The sequence below is a fragment of the Pteropus medius genome, unplaced genomic scaffold (assembly GCF_902729225.1).
Source record: "Pteropus medius unplaced genomic scaffold, Ma_sr-lr_union100, whole genome shotgun sequence".
Classification (NCBI taxonomy): domain Eukaryota; kingdom Metazoa; phylum Chordata; class Mammalia; order Chiroptera; family Pteropodidae; genus Pteropus; species Pteropus medius.
This window is the reverse complement of record NW_024355205.1, coordinates 6,810,654-6,832,048: the sequence shown is the minus strand read 5'-3', so window position 1 is coordinate 6,832,048 and position 21,395 is coordinate 6,810,654. Positions and strand designations below refer to the sequence as shown.

The following is a 21,395-nucleotide window of genomic DNA, read 5'->3' as shown; positions in this document are numbered from 1 at the left end:
AGAAGAATAAACACCCTTTTTAATTCAATTTTCTCAGTGGGAAGAAAAAAGGAGGCAAAAATAGTAAAAACACATTTTCTCTTAATTTCATAAGAACTGAGAAGTAAAAAGGCCTTAGTTGGTTAAAAGCCAACCACATTGGCATTAGAAGGCTTTATTTGGGTTGGGATGTTAGTAGATAATAGGAAGAGAGAATTCTTACCATTTTCATATCAAGTTTGAATTTATAGTCAGAGGAGAGGCTGTTTCTAGCACAGAGTCCAAGTACTTTTCCTAAGAAATATAGTTGGTTTATTACTTAGCTATGCTGAGTATTGGTGATCCATGTAAGAGTGGAGATTTCAGTTTGGAAAAGAACAGACATCCCAGAACCAGAGGTGAAACAGATAAGAATAGATCATCCTATTCAACCTGCAAAACAATGTTCATATCTCTATGTGGGGTTGAAAGTCAGTCTTTAATTGCCCAGAAGGCATCTCCTCTTCCTTCTAGAACAGAGATCAGCAAACTTTTTTCTATAAAGGGCAGGAAAGTAAATGTTTTCAGCTTTGTCGGCTGTAGGTCTCTGGTACAACTACTCAAATCTGCCACTGCCTCATGAAAGTAGCCGTAGACAATTTATAAATTAATGAGTATGGCTGGATTCCAATAAAACTTGATTTCAAAACAGAAGAATCCACTAAAAAACTACTAGAACAAATGAGTTCAGCAAGGTTGTAGGATACAAGATGAATATACAAAAATCAATTGTGTGAAATATGTCCCTGTAAAATCTTGTACACAAATGTTCACTGAAGCATCACTCAGAATAGCCAAAAGTGGGGGAAAAATCCCAATTCCATCAATTGATGAATAGAAAAACAAAATGTGGCACACGTCCATAAAATGGAATATTATCAGCCACAAAAAAAGAATGAAGAACTGATAAATGTTATAAAATGAATGAACTTTTGAAACATTATGCTAAGTGAAAGAAGCCAGAGATAGCATAATTCCATTTCTATAAAGTGTCCAGAGCAGGCGAAACCACAGAGACAGAAAGTAGATTAGCGGTTGTTTTGGGCGGAGGGTGGGGCATGGGTAGCAATGGCTAATAGATAAGGGGTTTTGTATGGTCTAATGAATATGTTCTGGAATTAACTGGTGGTGTTGGCTGTACAAGTCTGTGAATATAGGAAAAATCTCTGAGTTGCATACCTTAAAAGGGTAAATTTTATAGTATGTAAATTATATCTCAATAAACAATCAATTGTATTTCTATATAATAGCAATAAACAACCTCAAAATGAAGTTAAGAAAGCATAATAGCATCAACATAATTAAAATTCACAGGAATAAATTTAACAAAAGAAATGCAAGCCTTATGCCCTGAAAACTACAAATCATTGTTGAAAGAATTAAAAAAGACCTAATTAAAAGGAAAGACATCGTATGTACACAGATCAGAAGATTTAATAGTTAAGACGGAAATACTCCTCAAATTGATTTACAGATTCGACACAATCCCTAACAAAGTCCGAGCTGTCTTTTTCTTTTTTTCTTTTTTCTTTTGGCAGAAAATTCAATCCAAGGTGCCTCCTAGGTTTTTGAATTTGATACCTGGGAATATTTTGACTCTATTCACCAAAACATGGCACACAGGAAGAGGAGTAGGCAAGTTTAAGGGAAAGAAGATAAACTACCTTTGGGCCAGGTTGGGTTTGAAATTATGATGGGTCATCTCTAGGAATTCAACCCCTGCATTAATACTGTGTGCAATTCTTTCCCATGAAGAATGAGGAAGGGGGCACTATGGTAACTCCTGAAGAAGAGATGTGAGGGGAACAGAGAGGGACTCAAAAATGACCAGAAGCCAAGAGAGCATGGCCAATAGCCCTGCCCCCCACCTTTCATGGCAAAAAATTCAATGAATTAGGGGGTGTAATCTCCAAGCTGAAAATATATCAGACAAACTTTAAAAAGTACATATACACGGTTCTATTGAACAGATTTCCAAACTAAAAAAAAAAAAAAAATTGTTTCCCCCTCAAGTTCCATTTCTAAGGCCATATACACTGTCACAGTAGTTTCCTAAGGTGAAAAGTACTATGTACATGGCATAGGATATGGTACAAATAAACACCAGTCTCAGACTCAGGAGACAGCTGGATCCTTGATACTAAGACATAAAAGGTGCCCAATAAGAATCTACTAATTATGGATTTAACTCTGTGAGAAATTTATCTCCTTGGTTTGTCATTTTCTCCCTCTCTCTAAAATTTCATAAATGTGAGTTTATGAAATGAGTATTAAACTCAAGATCTGTAAAATGAGTATTAAACTCAAGATCTCAAAGATACTTCTCAGAGCTAACATTTCATGATTCGACATTAGATTAAATAGGCAGAAATATCTGCCAAGGTCTAAGCCTTTGGAGACCAATTCATTGTACTTTATTCCATATTTTCAAAATTACCTCTACTAAATATTGTGCAGTCATGTATCATGTTTAAAAAATATAGAAATATTAGTTAAAAAATCAGTTTGTATCACTGGAAAAATGAATCAACAAGCAAGACCTCTTTAAAGCAGTCTCCTTAAATACTATATTTTCTCATGCCTATGATGCCACCCATGCACAGCCACCAAGTTAATCACAGCTTCCCAAAAAACTAAAAAGAAACATCTAAAAAATTGCCTTTGCAATAGATGATAATCATTTTAGAAACGTTCATTTGAAAGCAATATTTGTCTTAAAATTAAGAAAATACAATACCATAAGAACCAGCATATTTAGAATAATATTTTAGTTTGAGCTAAATTATAAAAATACTTACCACTTTTAGATTTTTGCTCTTTTGTCTTTGCAAGGGCATTATAGTACCTGTCAGCACATTCAGGGATTATGTCATTTGTATTACAAACGGAAGACTTTAAAGCAGACAATATATCACTTGTGTTTTCTTTCTCCAAACACTGATTAACATCAATGACCAGTGTAACCCCTGGGTAATAATAAAAAAAAATTTCTGTTAATGGTTATCTTCTACTTACCCTAGCTGCATGCAAAGATATATTTCAACCTTTTAGGAATGTACTGGTATCAAACCTTTTTACTCTTTGAGAATATGCAGCACATATGCCCATGAGACAGTAATCAACTCACCTACCAGTTTAGGCTGTAAAAATAAAATCCCACAGGAATACAGTTTACTGAAAATCACAGCATTTCCTGGTTACTCTTGTATGGTAGCAAGGCACTAGGTTTTGCTCACCGGGATAATCTATGAAATGGGGTGAATGCACACCACGACAGATATGCAGGCCTTACACAGGTCACTAATCAGTATTTGAGAGCTAGCTTTGCAAAGATATTTATTTATTTGAGAACAAGTAAAATGCTATTTAAGCTATGGAAATCCCAATGTTCTCCTGTATAATGCTAGTATACTTCCAGGATTGCCATTAGCAACTGAAATGAATGTTCTAGAAAGGTAACAGGCACAGCTGACAGATATGTGCAATGGAGTCTGGAAGCTTAATTCTGGAACCAATTTAGACCTATAAAGCATTTTATCCCATTTCAAATTTCTGCCTTTTCCCATAAATGAAACCACACTGAACTCTTGGTTGTCTGAAGAAAGTTAGCATGGTGGATTCTCTATTATCGACTTAATTCCAGGTAACAATCTTCTGGCCCAACTAAAGAAACTGTTTTTACAATCTGTAAACACACCCAGTTAGAAATGTACAAACAACAACAACAACAACAAAATGGAAAAAACTAGTTTAAAAATACTTTATAGATGAAAAAGATGAAAAAAGAAGAGACGGATATTTTTTCTTTTTTCTAAAACACACATCAAACTCTACCATGCAAACACTATATGGTATATTGTCATCAAATTATGTTCACATGTGCATAGAACTATAAAGGCTGAAGGGGCAAGAAAAAGAGGGTTTGACGTTCGACATCCTGGAATCAAAGTCATCACACCTGGAGGAGCACATAAAGAATAAAGGACTTCTGTAGCAAACTCCAACTGCCGCAGAACAAAAGGTACAGCAGTATGTTCTTGTGCTTATAGGAGTTATTAAGAACGAGTGAACCATTGTCCCCCTTTCCTCTTCTCCAGGAAAACTTTGTAGGATGAGAAAAATGCAGTACCTGTGTTTGAGAAGTTTGTGGTCTGAGAGAAACAGAAGGAACAAGAAAATGACAACGGATTTTTGTATGAATTACATCTGATAGCTTCATCTAACCCAGTAAAAGGTGGGCATTAAAGCCACAAATTTCTTGCATGTAGTAATGTGCTTTATCATTGAGTATTGATGTGCAAGGAGTGAGGGTCCACAGGTTAATTTTCTGGATAAATGAAGCTGACTCCTCACTTAACAGAATCATTTTCCATAAAAATCTAAAGCTCTGGAAAAAATCCTAACAGAACAATCTCTGTGCTGCTCATCATTTTACCCACAGTCTCTGGTACATAGAAGGTGTTTAATGTTTGCTGAGAACTGCCAGGAGAGTCCTTCATGTCATTAAAATTGTACTGCGCTATAATACAGAGAGTGATACTTTCGAGGACAATAGAGGCATTTGGGCTTCTTTGCTCTTGCACTAAATGGCCTCAAACTCCTTTGCTCTTTAGTTTTTCCTCCTACTGTCACTGTCAGCTACCGATCACTTCTTGGTGCTGTCAGTGTGTCTGCACAGGGCAGCCCGAACACTTAACTGCCTGGTCATTCATGGCTTCTGAGATCCTCTGAGTTGGAAAGAGAAACCACCAAATATATTAGCATTATGCCTAAGATAAGAATAAACGGGCTAAAAGTGTCTGACCAAGAGGTCCCCAATGAGTAGAGTAAATCGGTTCCAGTGCACAGGTTTCTTAACATCTATTTTGATTGTTTTTTGGCTTAATCCGTGAGTTGTGGTTAAGTTCCAGATAGCTGAGGGTGTCAGATAAATGATCTTCATAAAGTCAGGTATATTTCTGCTAAGAAACAAGTAAGAAACCTCCCATAAATCATCCAAGAGATCCAAAAACATGTTCGCTTTACATCTTAAGCCATGTACCAGCAGGCTTTCTCTAAGGCATGCATTCTTAAAAGAGGTAAGATAACACCAACTAGGACAAAAATTGGTTCTTCGGGGAAGGGGGTAAAAAATTTTTTTTTCTGTATAAAGCATATCTACATACGGCACACAAACAGATATACAATATATCTGTGGCATTAAAGTTTCATGGTAAGGACCAATTAGGGAAAACCATGTCTAGAAAGATTCCTTAGGGTATAATGATGGAAAAAGGCTGAGAAACATTGCTCTAAGTAATCAAAAGTAGAGACAAACCTATTATAAGAAAGCAAGATGTTCCAGTGAAAGTGAATGTTGGGCTAAAATGAAGGAGACTTGTGTTACTTTAAATCATAAAATATATGAGCCAACACATTTTCTTTTATCAAATTATCTGGGAGTGGGGTTGATGCTTACAATATGTGGCCAGAATCTGTTTCAAGTTCTCATACAAAGGGTGAATAGTTTTAAAAGATTAAATTCCTGTTGAAAAACTGGAAAATTCTCATCTCAGTGTTAGAACACACATCTCAGTGTCAGAATACATACCAGAAAACACATTTTTTTTCCCCCAGAATGTCTTTTTGTTCTTATATAGCATAGAAGAAGCTATATGAACTCTTCCGAGGGTCAGGACAGAGGTAGAAGTGCAAATGCAGAGTACAAAATTCACATTTGAGAAAACCTCTTACTTTCATAGTCAAATGGAACCACAAGTCTCAATGTAAAAACCAGAATCGACTTAACATTTGCAAGCCAAATGTAAGAGGAACACAGAATAAAAGGGATAAAATAACCTCTAAATTGGTTTGATCTCTAAGAGAAAAATTGCACCCTGTTTAGGCTATCTGAGTGCTTATATTACAATCAAATTTCTTGAAAGTCTTTTTTCAAACTACAGCTGCCTTCGGTTTTATATTTAAATTTAAATCTCTTATGTACACATCTAAATTTTATTTTATTTTTCTTAAGGATTAGTGTGCTAGAACAAAAAGACTTCAAAGATCCTAAGGGTATAAAAGTTCAGGTTCGAGAAATACACATATTTTTCCAGGCTAAGGAAATAAAAGCCAGATGTTCCTCACAGATGCTTCCAAAGTTTAAAAGCATATCTCTGCAGCAAGACTAAGGTATCTCAATGGCAATCTACAAGCTGATAGAACAGGATAGATTCAAGTTATACCATGAACAGACAGGTTAATGAACTATACTTTTAGGAATCTTACTTTAATTTATGTAGGTTATTCATAAGTGTAGAGTGTTAGTATATCAATCTTGAAGATGTTTTAGATTGTCATTTGAACTTTCCTACTATTCCTCTATGAAAACAGAGGCTTAGAATAAAATTCATTTGAAAATTTTGTTCTCATTTGAGCCAATGTAGGGGATTCTGCCAGTGTTGCATTTTGGGAAATAATCCCAGGATGGGTTTGAGGACCCACTAGGTCCACTGTGAGATGGATCTGAGCTGAAACTCCATTGATCACATGACCTCCATAAGCCACTACTCTGACTGCTGGACTACAGTGAAGTTCTGGGTGTTCTGAATTAGTGTCAGTTCAGAGCCAGGGTCCAGTAATCCCTGAAAATCTGATAATGTCCTTTCTCCCGCCCACCCCAGCACAGTCATCATAGTAAAAGGCTGTAGGTCTCTTTGGGGGAAGCCTGGGAGAAAGATGAAAAGTATAAAATTTTGGTAGTGTAGCAGAGTCCTTTCTCAAGAGGAACTGGTGTCCCTTTATTAAAGGGGTTCCGGGTCTGTAAACTGGCTCAAGTCTGGGAATTGATTGAGGGGCATAACTTTCTGTTTTTATGATTCAAGTTATACTTCTATTCACTTGACTTAGATCTCTTCTTCCCCTTGTACAAATTAAGAATTTAGTAGACTATTTCACTTCGAGTAACACCATGTTCAACTAGCCAATTCCACAGGTCTTTGTGAATCAGATGATTTTAATTACTGCTTGACTCCGCTGTCCATTAGAGTAATTACATCCACAGTGTTTTGGTGATTAACCAAAAATCACCCACCTCCCTACAGTGTTTGGATCTGCCATTCTCTCCACAATTGCATGAGCCAATTCCTTAAAATAAAAATCTCCCTTTTTCCATACATGTGTGTATATAGTATAGTATTATATAGTTTTTATACTATATACTTTCCAGAGAAACAGATCTACCTATCTAGTTCTGTTTTTTTTCCAGGAAAAAAATATACATGCAGTTGTTTCTCTGGAAAATCCTGACTAAAACAACGAAAGGCACGAAAGGGGGAGGATGAGTATTTACTTTTCAGAAATGGGCTAGTTTTCTAAGGATTAAGATAAAAAAGGATGACTTTGATTAAACTATAAATTTTAATTTAGAAACCAGTTTTTGCTTCTTGAATTTTGTTCAGCAATATTTTCATATTTTGCTGGAGATAGCGCTAATCATTGAAAACAGTGCAACCAACGAATCCTATTGTATAAATATGCATTGAAGAACTCAAATTGGTAAGAGAGTCCAAATCTGTTCAGAAATTAAGAAATATATGATTTTTGATAATTGTGAATTAAAATAAAAATTCAGAAGCATAACCAGATACGAGTAAGGCAAGTTGGGCCAGCAAAAGTAGGTGAGGGCTTACATTGTTTTGCTCTGTCCTTGTCCATGTTGGCCTCATAGACTGCATGCTGTATCTCATCCAGCCAAAGAATTTTAGAAGCACTGGCAGGGTCCTGGGAATATTATCATAGAATAAAAGAAAGAACAGTGAATGATGATGAAACAGAATTAGTGCTTCTTAGGAGCCATTTTATTATAATTTCCACAAGTTTTTATTTAGCAACTACCAAGCACTGCCATGTATTGTACAAGTTATTAATGAAATAGACCCCCAACCAACCACTTCTCCCTTTTCCACTGCCACTCCTTTAGTCCAGCCCACCATCATCTCTCCTATTTGTTTTTGCTGCTTCCACGTTTGCCCTCTGCCACAGTGGTCCTCTACAGAGAACCAGACGATCTCTTCAAAATGGACATCGCATTAAGCCACCCCGCGGCTTAAACTCCTCTAGAAGTTTCCCCTTGCAGTTGGGAGGAAACGAAATTCCCTTCCTCTGGATGGTGGGTATCTAATGACCTGGCCTTGCTGACCTCTCTGGTGTACCTTACATCTCTCTACTCTCTGTTCCAGACTTTCACACCAGCCTCCTTCAGATCGCAACATTCTACCCCAGTTATGTGGCTGTTGATTTTCTCTTACCATGCAGGGCTTAATTCAAATGCCACCTCCTTCAAAAAAGACTTTTCTGGCTACTCTCATCGAATACTCTCTCCCCCAACCACTCAGTCACTGTGGTTCTGAAGTGGCCCAGAATGCCATGAGATACTTTAAATTTGAGAGAAACACAATGACACTCAACATTTATCAGATACAGAGACAAAAATAAAAACAAACAAAAAAACCCAAACATAGTGATTGCCTTCAAAAAGCTAACAGTTTAGTAGAAGAGACAGATGTATCAAAAAATAATTAATGTGATTTGGGCACTATTAGCTGCAGATACACAGTCTACAATAGCAAAAGAAGGGATTAACTTATAATAAGTAAGAGTGTTGAGCTGTATGGGGAGAAACTTAGTCATAGCAGCAATGAAAAGGTATTGAGTTATCTTTAGAATTTTTTTACTTTTGGGTAAGTCTGATGATCTTGCTACAAATGCAGTGCTGGCATATATTGTAATTAAGTAGGACTTCCAGACAGCAACTGCATTTTATATAAACTTGTCCAAGATCACAAGTTTTATATCAGTCAAAATTGAATATTTTCAGGGAAGACAAAACATTCCAGTTTTAAAAAATGAGAAGCTTTGCCTACTAAATCCTAAAGCAAGAGAGTGATATACAGAAGGTAGCTTTCTGGAGCCATAGAGAACCAGTTTCATCATCTAGGACTCAAGATGGATGGGAAGCAGGAAGGAAAAATTGCATTCTACCAGCTCCTCTAGCACTTTCAACCCTATTTTCCTCAGTCACTAACATAAAATAACGTATGTGGAAAGGGCTCTGAAAATGAGACAAAATCTATTATTTCATCCTGCAATAGGTGAGCTAGGAGAGACCACTGTGGAAGGCTTGGCACTTGCTTCCATAATTACTCTAGCTAGATTTACCATTTGGGAACTGTCAGCTGTCAGTAAGATTTTCCATTTCTTGGAAGAATGATGAGGAAAGTTCAAACATCAGGTAAGGTGGGAAGTTGAAGACTAAGGAGAAATAAAGACATAGGAAAGCAGAAACTACTCTTTCCTGTTTTCAAGGCCAAAGAGAATCCTAACACTCCTAGCCTAAAAACTAAGCTCCATACAAGTTCATCGATGTATATATACCTCAGTTTTTTAAGGGTATTTACTAAATTCCTTTATAACTCATCGCTGTAGAAGATGCACCATATAAACTTTCACCCAGATGACAAAGAAGTTAAATCCCATTTCCAAGCTGACAGTATTAGTTTTATATGCCAAATCGAAGAGAGACTTTGCAAATCAAATAAATTCAAGTCAGGAGTTTGAATCTTGACTCACTGAAAAGGTTGCTAGGGTTAAAGGCAAAACCAAGAGTCAAAACCAAATCCTACCATGTAGTGTCTCCTTTTCAATTGCTCAGTGAAAGACTGGAAACATTATATTTAGCTGGAGGCTCTACTTCCAGCTAAACAGCCAGGTTCAACATATGAGTTGCAAACAGATTAAGTGAACAGAAACAAGGCCATATGCAAATCAAGTTATAAATTCTTGAATTTAGATGACTCCTATAAAATTTTAATTAAACAAAAAGGTACCCTCTCTTCAATATTTTGTGGGTTTTTTGTTATTATTTCTATTATAAAATAGCATTTTCATGTCAGTTTGTGTTACCATATGTTACATAGTTAAAGCATTAAAGACTGACTTTGTAAAACTTGGTGTGGTAAAATTTAATCAAGATGTGAAAAGTTCACTTAGATCAATTTTTTTCCTAGCTTATCTCTCAAACCTTTAAGTCTCATGTGAAATTTGCAATTTTTGATTCTTGCTGTATGTTATAGGAAACAGGCTATTGTTGGGTTAGCATTTAACCTTGTTCTGTTAATTATAGGAAAATCTGTTATAAAGTATTTTCTCCTCCATACTAAATCATACCCTCCAGAATATAAGTACTCATAAATCTTATGTTACACAACAATGTGAATGTACTTAACATTACTGAATTGTGTTAACGCGTTAACAATAGTGGTTAAGATGATAAATTTTATGTTATATATATTTTACCAATTAAAAAAAAGTTTATTGTAGACCTTCTCACCAATATTCATGGTAAAAAGGGAGTCCTCTACATTTCGATGCTGTATTATAATTTTAGTTTAAATAGTGTTGTTTCCCCACCCTCCCCACAGGTTATTATCCATTGAATGGCTCAGAGTATATTGAGCTATGGTAAAACAAAATATTATAAAACCGAGAAGTTCTGGCCAAGCACTGATAACAAATTCAGATCAATGTGACATTGATGAAGAATTTTCAAAGTAATTAAGTGCTTAAAAATTTTTAACATCATAAAAAAAGTTTGCTTTCCATGATTTAATTTTTAATTATGTAATGAGTTCAAGAATTAAGATTTGAAATAGCTGGGAGGATAAAGGGAGTAATTTCTGATAGCTAATTATAAAGTAGAAATCACACTCCGGAACCCCATTTTTAAAATGGGTGAAATGGGACAGAGTCAAAACTAACTGCTGCTCAGCATCTATTTTCAGCTTATTTCTGCAAAGGACCGAACACTATCTACATTCTTTCAACGTACATAAGTATATCGGGAGGGATTTACAGCATCCATTCAGAATCGATTCTTAGAGGTGGGTAAGAGTTAAATGACTTTCTCTGGGGATAATGTAATGTACTCGGAGGCTCAGCCTGAGTCATGCACACTGAAACACGAGTGCTGTCACACCCTTTCCCTGAAGAGGACCCGGGCAAGTTTCCTGCCGGCAGAGCACAGGAGAGGACAGTCCTGCTTCCACTGGCTGCTAACACACAAAACTGAGGTGAAACCGTGCTCCCTAATTTTACACATTTGAAACCGTTTGGGAAACAGGACTCAGGATGAAAGCGGTCATCTTTGCAGCTGCTGCAGTAATGCTTCAGTCGCCCACTTTCTGTCAAAGCGGTAAGCTCTTTTCTTATGGGGTAGGATGGAGGTGCTGGTTTGTGTTACAAAAGTCAACGATCTAATTTTCTTTGTATTTCATACAAATTGCAACCCAAAAGGCAGAGTTTGATCTTAGTTATTAAAAGGTGGCATCATGGAAGTGAATAGCTATAGTTTATTCACTCTATTCAAACTTTGTCAAAGATTAAGTATTCTCTATTTATATTTAAAAATTTGTGGCATAGTTAATTTAAGAATCAAATTTCTTGGTGAGAAGTTTTAATTTCTTAAGAATTTCCTCTGATTCAGCAAAGACAGCACTTCTTAAAAAGATTTTTAAAATCCTATGTTTACACCTTCTCGTGAGGCATAAAGTGAGGAAATAAGAATATTCTCAGAAAAATCAAATGGTCTGCTTTCAATAATCAATGATGCTAATAAAATAGTTATTTCTTAATGAAATACATTTTTTAACTTTCAATGGTACCCAGGGAGTTTTCCCTACTCTCATATTTGATTTTTAAATTGTAGAAAGGAAATCTCCCAAATACTATTATTCAACTCTTAATGTGTTTCCTGTGTTACTCAACACATGTTAGCCTGTAACCTCCTGCTTGCTCCAAAATTAACCAATTTGGGATAGATCTGTATCCACAACTCTTACTGTTAGGTCACACTCCTGTCAACATTGTTAGCAGAGGGAGAGCTGGGCAGAGGAAGAACACCATGCGGGAAAAAAAACCAAAATTAAACAAACAAAAAACACTCAAACCTCTGTAAAGGAATGTTGCTAAAATTGATAGTTGGATTCACCAAGATGGTTGTAGGAGAGCGTTAAGAGAACCTGTGGATGGTAGCACATGTGGAATTTATGAATAGAATAAGAGTGTTATTTCTGGGAGTGGATGAACCAAAATGCAGCAGAACAGCAAAAGAAACGAGGTTTGTAGAGGTGGTTACTTCAAGAAGCTGGCGGGGTTTGGCGGATGTGAAAAGGGGAGAATTCAAAGGTTACAAAATAAAAGGCAGTGAATTTGCTTTCTTCAGTAGGGATGGGAGAAAAATGTGAAATGGCTGAAGTTCATTCCCTTTGGATCAGTGCCTCTCCAAGGCCTTTTCTCAGGTGGAGAAACATTCTAGAATCATTATGCTGAACGGAAACCTGTGTAAAGAATTCAAATAAATTAAAAATACATACATATAAAATTTAACAGTGAGTACTATTCTTAAGGAAAATCAGGCTCCAGAGCATAAAAGACTTATTCAAGCTGAACCAGATCAGCTGAAATTCTCATGGAAAATGGAATCAAGACTTTTTCAAAGAGTCAGTGTTTAGCGTTCTTTTAGGCGTGATGTCTTGCTCGATCACAAGAATTTTCTGGAATCTGATAAACACTTGGTTTCAACAGCTCTTTTATCAGATCCTAAAGGGAAACAACCTGTACAGGATGTTCTTCAGCTACCATTTTCCAGCTTCGTGTCAATCTGGAAAGGCACTTCTTTCTCTTTGGGTGATGTCAGACAAAAGGATTTTCCAAAATACAAAAGTGAGCAGAGGATTTGTGTGGCTGAACTCATGTCACATAACATGCCTCAAAGCTCACATCTCAACAGAGACACGAACCACCACAACCACTTCCCAGATTTTTTTCCTTCTTTTTCTTTAATCTCTCTTCCCTCAAATGACACCTGAGCACCTCCCTGTTCCGGCTTGTTCAGGCAAAACTCTTTATGTTACACACTAAAATCAGTTTGAGCAATCTCAGGGTTATGAGAGAGGCTTCAATTTCACCCGGGGTGAACTGGCAGAAATGAAAACAGGAAGAAAAATGAGGCATTGAATGAGAATCAGGTTACCAAACACTAACCTCAAGTATTTAACATGTAGGAATTCAGAGGGCATGTGAAAAGGAACTGGCAGAGAAATGGCATTTGAAATTGATAAACACGAGGTTTAAATTCAGCATAAAATTTCATCTTAAGGTAACAGAAATTTGAGAGAATCTACTTTCTATACATGTCAAAGATTAATTTATGGAAAAATTATTTAATGATAAAAAGGTTTGAGTATTAAGGTTCATCTTGTTTTTGAAATTATTCTTTTAAGAATTAGTATTAAACAGCAACATGCCATGTAATGCCCCATACTTATAATATGTAGTTGTGTTTCTTTCTTATTTTTTTTCCATTTCCAACTTCCCAGATCATCATATTAATTTTATTTTCTGATTTTTCTTTGTCTCTTCTCCCCTTAAAATTTGCATTTCCCCTAAAGTCTGCCATTGGATGTTTTTTTCTCACATCTCTCCCTAGGCCGTCCAACCACGCCTACTAAATTCAACCACAGACTCTACTGCAGACTAAAAAGATCTATATCTCTCATGTGGGCTCCTCAAAATTGGGATGTAAGTCTTCTAACCTGTCCTGGGACATTTTATACACTAATATCCTACCAGCAATTCAAACTCAGGAATACTCAAAAATGATATCTTAGCTTCTCTCTGTGCTGCTCCCTGTCCCTTGGACCATCCTCCACCTCCAAGTCATCTAGAATAGAAACCTCCAAGTCATTTTTGCCTCCTGCCTCTCCTGCACTACCTCCATAGCCAGTTAGATGCCAAGTCCCTCTGAGCTTCCATCACAGTCACAGGTGTTCATCTTCACTTTCCACTGCTATTGCTAGTTTGGGAACTCATCGTCTTGAGTTTAAATGATTACAGTAGATTCTAAACAGGCCCTGGCCTCCAATTTCTTATTTTTTCAGCCTACTATCCACATTGTCACCAAAGTCGTCTTAAACACAAGTCAGCTCATGGTTATATTAGTTACCTATTGCTGCTGTAACAAATTGTCATAAATTAGTGGCTTAAAAAAAACCATCTATTTCTGGAGGTCACAGGTCTTAAAATCAAGGTGACAGTAAGGCTGTGTTCATTCTGGATACTCCAGGGGAGAATCTGTTTTCTTGCCTTTTTCAGCTTCTAGAAGCTGCTTACATTCTTTGGTTCATGGCTCTTTCTTACATCTTCAAAGCCAGCATAATAGCATCTTCGGATCTCTCTGACTTTGATCCTCTTGCCTCCCTCTTATAAGGACTCTTACTGTTACATTGGGCCTACTAGGACAATCCAGGATACTCTTCCCATCTCAAGATCCTTAATTACATCTGCAGAATTCTTTTTGTCATATAAGGTAACACATTCACATGCTCCACACATTAGCAGGTGGGATCTTAGGTACCATCATGCTGTCTACCACAGCAGTCATCCCTCTGTTCAAAACATTTTATGTGTATAACTGCAGCATCTATCAATGGGCACAGGACTTCTCAGGACAGTTTAGAGGCCCTTCAGAGATTTGGCTGTGACCTAATCTTCCAACTTCATTTCTCAGATGCACTTTTTTAGCATAAGACAATGCATTTTTGTGTAACTTTTCCATTAGTCTGAGAGTTGAATACAGAGATAGAATTTACTTAAAATTTTATGCAATAAAGTATACAATAAACATTTCTATCAGAACCTTATCATCTATTAAATTCCATCTCTTTATGAACCTTTCTCATCTTTGCCTATGTTAATCTTTTCCATGACATTTTGTTCAGACACCAAAATCTATTAACTATTGTCTGAATGCCTACAGTTTATTGTCATTATGACATTGGCCTATAATGGTGTGATGTCCTATTTTTGTTTCTTCCAATAGTATTATAAATTACTTACATGTAAGGGGTTGTCATCTAGCTTTTGCTCCTGCATGGGCTAGCATGGTGCTGGGCATACACCATGCCTGTTGATTGCCTGACCTATAATGATTTTTTAAAAATAAAAATGACCCTAAATTTTACAACTACAGAAATTATGTAGTATAATACATTCAGTTTTATTTTCTTCGGAACCATAGGTATGTCAACAAACAATCATATGTTACTGCTTCTTTTCAATTACAGGCATGGAAAATGATGCAGACAACTTGGCAGAGCCAACGTTACCTATTAAGACCTTTCGTGGAGCTCCCCCAGATTCTTTTGAAGAGTTCCCCCTTTCTGCCATAGAAGATTGGACAAGAACCACAACTGTAAAAATCAAGTGCCCTGAAGAAAGTGTTTCAAATCTCTATGTGAATAATGCTACCATTGGGTATCTGAGGAGCTCCCTAAGTACCAAACTGATACCCATCATCTACATCCTGGTGTTTGTAGTAGGTGTGCCAGCCAATGCAGTGACCCTGTGGATGCTCTTCTTCAGGACCAAATCCATCTGTACTACTATCTTCTATATCAACCTGGCCACTGCAGACTTTCTTTTTTGTGCCACATTGCCCTTTAAAATAGCTTACCATCTCAATGGGAACAACTGGGTATTTGGAGAGCTCATGTGCCGGGCCACCACAGTCATCTTTTACGGCAACATGTACTGCTCCATTCTGCTTCTTGCCTGCATCAGCATTAGCCGCTACCTAGCCATTGTCCATCCTTTCACTTATCGGGGCCTGCCCAGGCGCACCTATGCCTTGATAACTTGTGGACTGGTGTGGGCCACAGTTTTCTTATACATGTTGCCCTTTTTCATCCTTAAGCAGGAGTATTATCTTGTCCAGCAGGACATTACCACCTGCCACGATGTCCATAATACATGTGAGTCTTCATCTCCTTTCCAGCTCTACTACTTCATTTCCTTGGCATTCTTTGGATTCTTAATTCCATTTGTAGTCATTATCTACTGCTATACAGCTATCATTCGGACACTTAATGCATACGATCATAGATGGCTATGGTATGTTAAGGCGAGTCTTCTCATTCTTGTAATTTTTACCATTTGCTTTGCTCCAAGCAATATTATACTTATTATTCACCACACCAACTACTACTACAACAGCGATGGCTTATACTTTATCTATCTCATAGCTTTGTGCCTTGGTAGTCTGAATAGTTGCCTAGATCCATTCCTTTATTTTCTCATGTCGAAAATTATAAATCACTCCACTACTTATCTTACAATAGTGAAATCATCTTAGAGAACAAGGAAAGCTATTTGCTTTACATATCATGTGGCTGAATGAATGGAAGAATAAAATTCTAAAGCACCTTAACAGCAATGGAAGTCCACTGAATTCATACTGAGAAAGCAAGGTACGCTGTATGACATGGGACAACACTTTTGGTTGGGCATGTGAAAAAGAAAAAACAAGGACGCTAAGCTAAGAATATTCTCATAAAGTCATTTAGAAGTTTAAAATAATGTCTCTGTTATTTTTGTTCCTCAAACATAGTTTTTAATGGGGAAATGATATTTTGTTATAAATACTCATTATCTCCCTATAGGTAAATGAGTATATTTCCCCTAGCTTAAGGATTAGTCAGGAGGTGGGATATTATGGGTTAAGAGGATGAAGGATTGCTGAAATGAATTTTCAATCTGCATAGGACTGTGCATAGACTACATACTCTGTGCATAGGAATGTGCATAGACTACATACTCTGTAGTAAACATCAAAACAATAAAAAGTTTTATTTATTTATTTATTTATTTGTTTGTTTGTTTGTTTATTTGTTTATTTCTGGGTGAGGCAACCCTTGGTTGACCTCATAGACTGCAAGGACCTTGTCAGTTTACAATCCCTTATTTTTAACTTTTTTATACCTACAGCACCTGGTCTTCCTAGGTAGTCTCCCATCCAAGTACTAACCAGGCCCAACCCTGCTTAGCTTCCAAGATCAGACAGGATCGGGCTTGTTCAGGGTAGCATGGCCATAGGCAATAAAAAAGTTTTAAATGCAGAGTTTCCTATTTCATTGGACTTAAGTTTAAAAACAAAAACAAAAACCCAACATGCACTTGAAGACCCTCTACATGTGTGTTAATGTGAAGATTAAAAATCAGGTGATCACTAAACAAGAAAGAAAACAAATCTAAAATAAATTTCATGATGACAAAAATTTCAATGGAAGGAATTAGTTTCTGCAAATAAAGCTACTGACTGTAATACAGTTTTATCTAGGGAAAACATGAAATGATATTCATTTGTTAAGAGCACACTTAATTTTTATGCAGTAAATATACATATAGCAAACCAGAACTATTTGGGGGGTATAATTCATACGTTCTAAAGCAAAGCTTTCGATTTTAAAATTGCTCAAAATTCACCGAATAGTGAACAGACAGAATGTCTGTTTTCTGCTAAGTATATGCCAACATGCCAATTACCCAGACTTTTCTAAAGAAACAAAAGGAATTTGGTGCCTACACAAGGTTATACTTGAAATACTATTAACAAGGGCCAAAAATCTTCAGCAACTTACATAACAGTCCTCAATCTTTGATAAAACTGATGATCCATTCTATGAAGATGTTATTATTGAGAACTTTAATGCTCTGTACTTTGGTATAAGCTTTATTTTATACTGACAATATCAGAAATATAATTTTCTTCTGTTATTTTCCAAGCCTGGACCTTGGGAAGGCAAGGCACAATACCACAATAAGACACAACTGGAAACTTCCAGGTAGCAAAAGAGCAGAGGCTAAAAAACACAGAGACCCCACCAAATAAACAGAATAAGGTTTTTTTTCCAGGGAAAGAACAGGCTGAGGAAGAAAGTTTCAAAATTAATGGGCAGAGAAAGAAAACTGTTTAAAAATAGGAATTTAACCAAATCAGAGTCACTGCTTGGAACTGTGTTTTATATCTGTCAGCTGTTGCCAATATAAGCCCCTAACCTTATTGGCCAAAAGTAGTATAAAATCTGAACTAGAACCCAGATCCTTAGGCTTCTATTTAATGCTGTAATTACAGTATAAAAGCTACTGCATTCACACTTAGGAAGGATGCCCACCAGAGAGCTGGTACTGCATGGGAACTCAGGGAAGGCTTCTGGGTGCTCTGGAGGGATGCTGTGAAGTTCCATCTTGATCTAGAGCCCTTAGACTGGAATGCTCTGGAGAAGCCCTCCGCTGACTGCTTATGAAAAGTTCATGGAGTCAGGCTCACTTCAAGGGGAAAGCTTCATGTGGCTGTGAGCAGTGAGGAACTCAGGTCTATTTCTATCCTGTACACAGAAAATTCCAACTTTGGTTTGTAAATGAAGCAGGGCCTACATCTAGTAAGGACCTCATGATACAGATATTCCTCACCCCTGACCTGTGTGGCAGCCAGAGGTGCCCATAATAACACTGGCTACATTTATTTAAGCACTTTTTTGGGGTGTCGGGCTTTATGCTAAATACTCTGCTTTATGCTAAATCCTCTAACATGCATAAATATTCATCAACCAATGTAATTATGTATAATTATATGTTAATATGTATTCTATATAAATATAAATATATTATTATGTTATATATTATCATTTAATGCTCACTATAACTCTATAAGAGAAATACTTTTATTCTAATTCTACACATGTCAAAACTGAAGCATAGAGAATTTTGGTGACTTGACTAAAATCTCTAGCTAATTCATGGCAAAGCCAATATTTGAATGGTGCTTTATGTCTCCACAGCAAATAACTTTTATCTTCCAATGCCGGTAAGTGTGCCATGTGCCAGGGCCACAGCTACATCAGTAGCTGGGGACAGCAGGAGGTGGCCCAATCCTCTTCAATGACAGGGCTCACTCTCCTCCCCCTGGGATGTGGGAACACAAGGCTTGGATAGAGTCTCATTCCCCCACTCACAGGCCTGTCATTCAACCCAAGCCTCAGGTTCATTCACATCAGATAAGAGAGCACCTGCTCCCACAGTTACTGTGAGGCTCAACTGCGGAAGATTTCTGTGAGGGCATCTGTAAAGCGTTTAGGGCAGACACGCTGCTGCCATCCCTATCAGAAGCCTGACTGCACAGAAGGCTCCCATGTCGGGAAACAATTTTCTTCACCTTTAATAAGGTGGTTTAGTAGTATGGATGCAACAAGATAATGTTATTTTATTTTATTTTATTTTTCACTTTTAGTGAATTTTTATTTATTAATTTTTTTGCATAGGTAATACATAGCACAAAATTAAAAAGATTAAAAAATATAATTTCTTCTTCCCTAGCCACTCAATGCTCTTCCCCAGAACCAACCGCTTCCATATGCTGTTGAGGACTCTCTGATACCAAAACATTTCTAATGACTTGAGTTGAAGTTAGTTACTTTGAAGGAAACACCTGGATCGGAGCAGTAGGTCCTGTTCTAGAAACCAGACTCAGTCACTGGGGCAACTGGCTCTTTGTGAGTTGTTTACATTGTTTTTTGAAAGTTTGGAAACACTGAGTAATATATGCAAGTGCTCTATAAAAAAATTAAAAATCCAAATGGTACAAAAAAGTGAAAAAGAAGTCTCACATCTATACTAGCCTTCTGTCTAGTTCACCTTCCAGAAGGTGTCTCCTTCCAGAAATATTTTGTGCATAAATAAGCAGATATGTATTGGTGTGTATCCCATTTTTATGCATGTGGAAGCCTGCTTTTTTCACTTAACATTATATGTATTAAAAAATTTCCAATATACGTCCATTCGTTCTTTTTTATGTATTCCACTGTATGGATACACTGCAACTCATTTAACCAGCCCCGGTTGTTTTCGGTCTTTTGCTATTGCAAACAATGCTGCAATAAACACCCTTTTCCATATGCCTTAATGTACAATAATATTTGTTTCTGAATCACACAGAACAGGGCATGCTACCACAACTAATTACTTTTTTTTATAACTCTGGACGATTTAGTCTTAGTCTCATTTTCTGTAAGATGATGATGATAGTTCATAAGGCTGTTATGGGGAGTATGTGAGAATATGCATAAAGTACTTAATATCATGCCTGGCAAATAGCAGGTAATCAATAAATGTTTGTTGTAACCAAAGATGTGTTTCCTGTTTCCAATGAGGCAGTTCCTGGGTTCTAAAGACCGATTCAGAGGAGATGCTCACCCCTTTTGGGTTTGGCTAGCACTTAGGGGACATGGCAGCCATGAGTGCCTAGGTCCCAGGTAGCATCACTCCTAGTCTCAACTGACAGGTCAAACAAGCCTCACCTCTCAACCCAGTATCCTTCCAATAGTGGCCAGCATCTGTGGGACTCCTCATAATATCAGTACGAGCTCCACAGCCAGATAAAACCTGCTGCTTTTTATGGAGCCTGTGGCCAAATCAGTTTCCTCCTACACCCAGAACAAACCATGCTGGTTGGTACCTGTGTGCACCATCCTGCTTTCTACCCATCTAACCAACTTGCACAGCTCCTCTTCTATCTCCATGCCAACTTCTCTCAGGATTCTAATCCACAACAATACCAACCACCTTTGAATCACTCTGTGTATTCCTCATTTTGACACTTTGCCACATACTTATCTCTACTGTTATTCTTTATGAGAATGTCTATTCCCTCAGTAAATGTCTAAGCATCGAGGATTAGAACAGAGAACATTCAAATGGTATCATGTGTTCCTTGCATCCCCTTTCCCCCTACCAGATGCTATATACTGCACTATACATACAGTATATGTTCAGTTAAAGTCCAGTAACTTGGACTCTGAACAAGAACTCACCTACAACTTTTTTTCAATAAAAAAGTAGAAGCAGTAATCAGCTCTGGAGCTGGCTTCCCCTTAATGTTTGATGCCAGGAAAATGATAGTCCGATTGCTTCCATTCTGATCCACAGTCAATTGCTGGGACAAGAAGCTCATAAGCTCTAGGAAAAATGAGTAAAAAATCCTCCCTTCCACCTTTTCCCTCACCCAGTCTATAAACTTGAAAGAAACAAACCTACTAAGACTTACCAAGAGCTTCTGTGATTTAGCATGGTACAAAACGTCCTGGTAGTGCTGGGCGTGGTCTGGGTCTATGTCTTTAATCTTAGCAGTAGGTAACAGCAGACTTTCTACAGTCTTTAAAGGATTCCCTCCATCAATAGCTTCATTGATGTACCCCACAGCCACAATTCCTAGAAAATGAAGAAAAAGTTTTCCTTTAAGTCACAGTACATTATAAGTTCTCTAGAATTACCAGCTGCAAAGATTGAGTTAGAAAGGGTGGTGGGGAATCCACACAAAAAAACTGTAAGAGCTAAGAAACAAGTACAGCTAAGGCTACAGGAGATAAAATCAATGTACGAAAATCAGCTGTATCCCTATATACTTGTAATGTGCAATCTGAAATGAAATTGAGGAAAAAATTCCATTT

The 21,395-nt window shown here is 37.1% G+C and overlaps 2 protein-coding genes and 1 pseudogene across 2 annotated transcripts in view; 1 reads left to right on the top strand and 2 right to left on the bottom strand.

Moving 5' to 3' along the window:
- Positions 1-21,395, bottom strand: part of IQGAP2 (IQ motif containing GTPase activating protein 2) — a 251,621-nt gene that overhangs the window by 59,789 nt on the left and 170,437 nt on the right. The window contains exons 13-15 of the mRNA XM_039857724.1: positions 20,993-21,156; positions 7,689-7,779; positions 2,817-2,984 (exon numbers count right to left, since the gene is read on the bottom strand). Coding sequence (XP_039713658.1) covers positions 2,817-2,984; positions 7,689-7,779; positions 20,993-21,156 — 423 coding nt within the window. The remainder of the gene's footprint in view (positions 1-2,816; positions 2,985-7,688; positions 7,780-20,992; positions 21,157-21,395) is intronic.
- F2RL2 (coagulation factor II thrombin receptor like 2) lies at positions 10,689-16,321 on the top strand. Its single transcript, XM_039857725.1, has 2 exons — positions 10,689-11,248; positions 15,180-16,321. The coding sequence occupies exons 1-2, from the start codon at positions 11,185-11,187 to the stop codon at positions 16,244-16,246; spliced, it is 1,131 nt and encodes a 376-aa protein (XP_039713659.1). The 5' UTR covers positions 10,689-11,184; the 3' UTR covers positions 16,247-16,321.
- LOC120599233 (uncharacterized) lies at positions 16,870-16,988 on the bottom strand (annotated as a pseudogene).

What these genes read in the sequence shown, in the direction of transcription:
- F2RL2 (XM_039857725.1), top strand. Translation starts at nt 11,185, where the DNA reads ATGAAAGCGGTCATCTTTGCAGCTGCTGCAGTAATGCTTCAGTCGCCC. An exon ending in GCCCACTTTCTGTCAAAGCG is followed by an intron (nt 11,249 to 15,179) that starts GTAAGCTCTTTT and finishes TTTCAATTACAG; the next exon opens with GCATGGAAAATGATGCAGAC.